This window comes from Varanus komodoensis, unplaced genomic scaffold (genome assembly GCF_004798865.1).
Source record: "Varanus komodoensis strain SLA01 unplaced genomic scaffold, ASM479886v1 scaffold30, whole genome shotgun sequence".
Lineage (NCBI taxonomy): Eukaryota > Metazoa > Chordata > Lepidosauria > Squamata > Varanidae > Varanus > Varanus komodoensis.
In genome coordinates, this window is record NW_025335762.1 from 12,059,827 (window position 1) to 12,067,334 (window position 7,508).

The 7,508-nt window shown below is 47.6% G+C and overlaps 1 protein-coding gene across 1 annotated transcript in view; it reads right to left on the reverse strand.

Moving 5' to 3' along the window:
- Window positions 1–670: 670 nt before the first annotated feature.
- Window positions 671–7,508, reverse strand: part of PANX3 (pannexin 3) — a 14,102-nt gene continuing 7,264 nt past the window's right edge. The window contains exons 3-5 of the mRNA XM_044437707.1: window positions 7,121–7,335; window positions 4,396–5,051; window positions 671–892 (exon numbers count right to left, since the gene is read on the reverse strand). Of these exons, the coding sequence (XP_044293642.1) occupies window positions 858–892; window positions 4,396–5,051; window positions 7,121–7,335 (906 nt within the window). The 3' untranslated portion in view covers window positions 671–857. The remainder of the gene's footprint in view (window positions 893–4,395; window positions 5,052–7,120; window positions 7,336–7,508) is intronic.

Below are 7,508 nucleotides of genomic sequence, written 5' to 3' on the forward strand. Positions count from 1 at the left end.
GTTAGGGGCAGCACCACAAAGGGAGAATACTCTTCCAGAGGAGATCTACCAATAGAAATCTTTCCATTTTAGATAGGTTTTGAAGACTCGCTAGTTTCAACTAACCTTTAATGTATGATCTCCTAATGCAGTGAACCTTTGGGTACCCTAAAATAGTTGTCTTGCAAATTATTAAAAGCTATTTATAGCAAGATTATACATGACATGATTAGTAGATTGCTGGCTGTGAACTGTATCTTCAGGTGGAATTCATGGATTATTTCAAGTGATGCTGATACGTGATCCAGCTTTCAACATGGCTCTCAGAACCAAATACAAAAGAGCCATCCTGATCACTGTAAAATTAAGTTTACTTCAGTTGATTCAGCAGAACTAACACAAGAAGAAACACGAAAGGGTTGCTTAAAGTTCAATATGTGTATGGAATGTATGTTGCCACCTCTCTTAACCCTCACGGAATGCATCTTGTACCTTTCACCATTTTATGAGTCATGCTTGCTGTGAAAGACAAGCTACCACTGCTGTTGAATTTCTACTTGCCCGCAGCAGTCTGAGACACGGGGCACTACCACAGCAATGGCAGTCTAGCCTTAGGAGAACAAACAATGCAAAGCCATTTGCCAGTATATTAAAAACTTTATAACAAATGTTCGAGAAGTTGATACCCAGAAAAAAAGTATTGATGGGAATGGCCAGGCGCAGCCCCACCAGCACAAGATGATGCAGCTTGGAATCGTACTGAAGACTCAGTGGCCTTGGGCGACAGGGCGGGATAGGCTGTGGGACCCGGTGCTCCAGGGCTGCTCCCCAGTCCCACGTTCTCCATTTACTACGCCATCCACGAAGCAGAGCATGGGTCAGTTTTCTTTAGATTCCAGGTCAGATTTCATGTCTAAACACAAGAGAGAACATGACACGACAAGTGATGCTGCAGCACATTCATGACCAGTAGATGATCTGGATGCTGCTCCACACAGCACAGCCAAAAGAGGTTTGTGGCTTGCCTCGAGAGGAGCAGGAAACCTCAGGGACTTGGTCGTAGTCTGTCTCCCTACGCAGCTGACCAGCTGGACGGATGACTGGTGAAGCCACGCCACGGCCACCTTGAGTACTGTACTATGTGCTATGGTGGACTAGGTGTTTACTCTGTTGCACATATAGGTAAACTACCATGTGGCACTGCCTTCCCCATACTCATTGGAGGAGGGGTAGAATGAAGCGATGGAATAAGACTGCTCACCATCCGCACATAGCATGAGAAATGGCAGACTGTAGCCTTTCCCCAGCCTTGTTTCTTCCAGATGTTTTGGCCTGCAACTCCCGTCGTCCTTGTCATTGGCCATGGCAGTGGTAGCTGCAAGTAACTGTAATCCAAAACTTCTGGACAGCAGTAGCCTGCTTACCCTTGCAGTCTGTATGGAAGAAAGAACAGGATGGCCCACTATGGGATTTGTGGGACTCTGTTCTTCCTACAGACTGAGAAACCATTCATTGCAGAGCATTCCTTAGCTCACAGGAGTCAAGGGTTGCTTCTGTGCTGCCAGACTATCCAGAGTGTACATCCTACTAAGCAGAGGCAGCTGATCAGTAAAATGTCCTTTTGCCATTACCTTGGAAAAGTGCAAGCTCTAGAGAAACCTCTTGCATCAACAATTTCTCCTCAGGCAGCCGCTGCTGTGCTGCCACCGTGCCGTCAGTGTGGCGGCAGCCAATAAATATTTCAGGGCCTGAAGCTTTCCAGTGGTGCTTCTGTCCCACTCTGCTGTTTGTAAACGACATGGCTTTCTCCCATTAAATTGCCCTTCCCCAGACTGGATGTTTGAGGCTACAGCTCTCATCATCTCTGGTCCCTGGCCATGCTGGCTCAGGCTGATGGGAGTGGCAGTCCCACCAAATCTGGAAGGCAGCAGCTTGAGGGAGCCTGTCAGCACCAGCTGGCTGCTTGGCAGCAAGGTATAATAGGGTGGTCACCTATGAATCAGCAGAAAAGGGGACAGCATTTGGCATACAAATTCCATCTCTTAATTTATAGGGTTGGATGAACACTTAGATAGTATTATTACACCTTATATAGTGATACCATCTCACCATGTGGCAAAAGACCACAACCACCTGACTACCTGTTCAGGGTCTGAGGAATAGTTTTTATGTTTGTTTTTAAATAGAACAGTAACTGGCCCTCCTATTCTGGATTACCTTCTGGAAAATGACCACAAGATTGCCTGCTAGCTTCCTTTCTCTGCCCAGCCTGTTGGGCAACAATTATGCTCTGTCCCATGGTTTCCTCTCGCCTACAGTTCCTCTTGCGCTCTGACGGACACCAGGCTTTGCAGCAACTAACCCCCCAGAACAGCGTGACTCCTGGTACAAGGTTTTTTCCCTTCCTGTTTTAGTAAGAAGGCAGAGGTTCTGTTCCATCTTAATGCCCTGTGGAACGATTAACGTTACATGTTAGCCCACAGTTCCAAAAACTGATGCCTGTCACAGGTGTTCCACAACTCTTCCATCAGGGATGACATAAATTTTAGTCCAACTTCTCTGCAGAGCAGTCGTTAGGGGAACTACAACTACAGATGATTGGATTTAGTCGAAGCTGTTCCATCTGTGTTTTGTGGATTGCCAGGCATCTGCTCATTGACAGAACTGGTTTTTTTAAACCAAAGTTTCATTCTTACACTGATTCACATTATTACTGCAGACTTGCATTATTCATATCTCTACAAAGAAATTTAACTTCCCGCCAAAAGTGAAAATCGGACCACAGAACGGGCACTGCTTAGAAAAAGTCAGCCTGCTGCATAATTTGCAGCTTGGATTCAGAGAAATCCAAACTCATTTGTGAATTTCTCTGACATTCAAATTTCAACATATCCAGGCAGACTACAATATTATGACACACACACCCTTTATAAGAATATAAAGAGTAGAACTTTACAACAAACCAGCATTTTATAAGCTAAATATTGTAAATGGTCTGTCATGAATCAGTCAATGCTGAGGCTGTATAGAAGCATGTGCACAATTTTTGTATGCCAACTGCATGCAATTTTCGCACATTCACCTCTAGCAATTATTTGTGTTAAGTTGTGGGAGGGTGTAGGTGGGCAGAAGACAGGGTAAATTTAGACTGGGGGAGGCTTGAGCTCAAAATGTTTGAGTAATACTGCAGACCATGCAGGTTGTGTTCAGCAGAACCATAATAAGGTGCCCCCCCCCGCCACCCCCTCTTAAAGGGTAGTGGTGAGTCTTTTCAATTTTCTTTGGAGCCTGTAGGATCCAATACTGTGGGCTTTGTTGCTTCTGGGAATCGTGCCGTTGCTCTGTGATTTGCTGCACGTAGCCTTGGAACCGCTCTCTGAAAGGATTCTGTTCCCCCCCCCCCCCAAGGAGTTACAGAAATGGCACTCACTGCTTTTCTACCTTGGCACATGCCATGCAAAGTAAACTTCTGTAGGAGGGCCTGTAAAGCTTCCCTTACAACCCAACTTTTAAAAAAGCAACAGGAGCCGATGAAAAGGCCATTGGCTCATACTCTGGGTGCACTCCGACTGCAATGTATCACACAGCACAGAAAAACATCTCCAGGCAAGGCTGGAAAGGTAAGGCTTCTTCTGCACTATGGATGAGGATGTGCTTTACAATGGGTGGGCAGGCTTCAGCCTTGCAGGGCCCACTAGAGCCTTGAGAATCATCCACCAGACCCTGGGGCAAAAGGCAGAGCAGGTGTCCATGTCAATTTAGAGACACTCCCAGGAACCACATCCAGTGTGGCTGGGACGAAAGGCAAAAATACCAGCGTATTGTAACTTAAAGGTTCCAGTGCCAGTAAGGCATTTTAGCCTTTAAGAATAGCGGCAGCTCACCTTTGGACACCAGCTGCTGGGGAGCCCCGCACTCATATCCTGCGCAGGTATTTCCCAGAGGCATCTGGGTGGGCTACTTTGGGAAAGAGAAGCTGGAGTACACAAGCCTCTGGCATGGTCCAGCAGGGCATGATGAGTGCATGATGCCATAAGTTAGTTTCACTCTGTCCTATAGACCAAGGCCCTTGAAAGCTATGCTGCAATAAATGTAGAGTTGCCACAGAACCTTGCAGTTGTGTTTCTGCAGCAGAGAAGCGTGGCTACCGTGCTCCATCCTGTAATGGGAGGGATATGAACAAGTCTAGGCTGGATTGCAGCCATCACCCGGAAAAAAGGGGGAAGCTTTGATCTTTCTAGTACCCTTATCCAGGGATGAGATGCCTCTGGACCACAGACCCAATGTGGCTAACGGGTTCCCCTTCTGGCCTGCACAGTTATTCTGGCATTATCTGCAGGGATAAACAGGTATTGAAAAGCATACCCTTCAGAGCTTTGCATAGAACTGAGCTGTGCTTTGCAGGCAGGAACTTACCAATAATTTCACTGTTTGGATGAAGTGAGTTTCCGTCAGTGCAGAAGTGATGCTTCGGTTTGGACATCTCCAAGCCGGCGAGGAGGGTCATAAAGTCCACCACAGTGTCAATGTTCTCCTTGTCTGCGGTGACATCTCTCAGGGTGCACAGGACGCTCAGCCTGCTGAAGGACTTGACTTCGGAGATATTGGCTCGCAGGAAGAGCAGAATGATGTTGAGGTCATTGAAAGGACAGGTCAGCATCTTCCGACTGAGGAGGTCAAACGCTGGCAGCATCTCATAGATGGACAAGAGCCGCTTGTCCCACTGACAGAGCTGGAGCAAGTGGTAGATTACAATGGGTCCCAGGAGGACATAGACGCAGCCGAGGCTGATGCTGGTCAGCTGGAAGACCGAGAACTGAAGCAGCTTGCAAGGAATCGAGCTGGGGATGTGAGCCTCATTTCTGAGCAGCCCTGCTTTGATGGAGCAGCTGAACTCCTCTTGGAAAAATACAGTCACATGGCAGAATCCCAAGTAGAAACAAGTGGCGGCAATGAGGGAGAGGAGGACGACGTTCCGCAAAACATAAATGCTAACAAAGTAGTAGGAGCGTTGCTTGCAGGTGAGATACCTCTCCAGCAGAGGGAATTCAAAATATCGTTCCTTGCGAGCCCTAGGCAAAACAAAGGATTTTGAAGCGAAGTAGAGCTTTCTGACCTTGTATTGTTTTGGCAATAGGGACTCTTCCTCACCATGCAAAGAATGCAAGAGATGGCAAGAAGGGGCTGCAGTGGGCAAGCCATTCCACCAGCTCTGCAGAAAGTCTAACTACTGGCTTTTTCCCCTTTCCCCTCCCCAATCCTTTTTCCTTTTGTGTTGTGTCCTTTTAGACTGTAACCCTGCAGGCAGGGACAGTCATTTTGCAGATTAGGATAAAAAGCTTTATCTGAGCTGGAGCCTAGGAGCCATTCCCTGTGACACTCAAAGAACTGCCTGCTTGTCTCCACCCCTGCAATGGGAGCTTCAAGCATGCAGTCTCCTTGGGCTCTGCTTCTAATCCCCTCCAAGCAGCATCTTGGTCTCTCTCCCCAGGAAGCAGCACGTAGCCTGCAGCCGTCGTAGTGGAAGAAGCCACCAAGCTGCTCCACCCAAAACAAATGTGCTGCACATTAAAAAAAATGGCAGGACCAGATAGAGTTGGCTTGTGACTCTTCTCCTTGACAAGCTGGCTTTCTTCCTGGCGGGATGCTGTTTATTTTTAACTCAAGAGCATTGAATGAGCACCTGTGTGCCTCTGGAGTAGAACTGCTCAGTCACAGGATTAGTACGACAGAACAAATAGGTTACTGAGGACAGAGGAATAGAGTCAGTCTACCAAGCGTAAGCTGGACCATAAGGAAGGCTGAGCGCCAAAGGACTGAGGCCTTTGAATTGTGGTGCTGGCGGAGACTCTGCGAGTCCCTTGGACCACAAGGCGATCAAACCGGTCAGTCCTAGAGGAGATCAACCCTGACTGCTCTTTAGAAGGCCAGACACTGAAGATGAAACTCAAATACTCTGGCCACCTAATGAGAAGGAAGGACTCCCTGGAGAAGAGCCTGATGCTGGGAACAATAGATGGCAAAAGAAGAAGGGGACGGCAGAGGATGAGGTGGCTGGATGGAGTCACTGAAGCAGTTGGTGTGAGTTTAAGTGGGCTCCCGGGGAAGGTGGAGGACAGGAAGGCCTGGAGGAATGTTGTCCAGGGGGTCGCGATGGGTCGGACACGACTTAGCGACTGACAACAACCAAGTGTACAGGGAGATTTAGCAGGGACTGCAGGGTCAGATACGACACCCCAGGCTACAGCTGGATTTCCAAACCAACCCCCCTCAAGGGCCAAATTGGGATTGCCACAAAATCATAGGTTTCTGTCAAAACATGGACTATCTTGCTTTTTTAATTTTCCCCCTTTAAATTAAATTGTAGTAATTAAACAAGCATAAATACAATCTATAATAATAAATACAATCTAATAATAAACATACTTAAACAATACAATAATAACAGCGCTACCTCCACCAGGACCGACAAATCATGCGACTTAATGTAAGGGTTATTTTGCCTGAACTCAACTGTGCTAACAAACATGGCTTGTTAACCTCAAACAGGCCACAACCAGGCAACAAAGCCTGCATTTCTTAATAGGCTGTGCATGGTTAACAAACCATGGTTGGTTCGTATGGCTAACAGAATGACCCACATTCCAATCACCTACCCACATTCAACCCTTGTCTGAACCCAGTCTATGCTTCCAAGCGAAAAAGGGAGGGTTTATAAGGTATCTGAGAGAAAGAAAGCAGGGAGGCATTTCGGATGCTTTCAAGGAAAGCACTAGAGAGGCAGCGAGTCTGTGGGCAGGTTGCTGAGCAGAAGAAAGCAGAGTGTCACTCCGGAGCAACCAGTGGCTGCCCAGCCAGCTCTTAGGGACAAGGGAAGCCACTGGCGTATTTAATGCTATCTTCCTTGGCCTTCCTCAACCCGATGCCCTACAGCAGCGATGGACGACAAGTTCTATTATCCCCAGCTGGGGCACCGGATCAGGGAATGCAGTCTGGCAGTGCCTTTAGGGGAGAGTTCTTCCCCCTAAGTGGCTCATCCAGTTCTTTTAACGGGCGATCCAGGGACTGCCTGGGGCACCTTCTGTCCCCACGGCCTGAGTCCTGCCACTGTGCTATAGTCGCACCAGCCCTGCGAGCTTACTTGCCAAACTCCTCCCACAGTTCCTCCGGGTCAGTGCCGTCCTGCTGGAGCTTCACCATGTACTGCACCAGGCGGATGGAGCGGTTGTAGGATTTATCCAGTTCATCAATGATAAAGAGCAAGTCACAGTTCAGAGACGGTGCAGCAGCGTATCGCCAGAGGAGGTAGGGGAGATACATGGCGACAGCAATCACCAGCAAGGAATATGGAAAGACCTGGGAAAAGAAAGAGGAGGCTGCAGGGTAGGGGTCGCTGCAGTGCCTGAAGCATATTTTATTTATTTATTTATTTATTTATTAAAACATTTCTATGCCGCCCCTTGCCGAAGCCTCAGGGCGGCTTACAACACAATAAAATACAATAAAATACAAAAATAACAATATAAAAT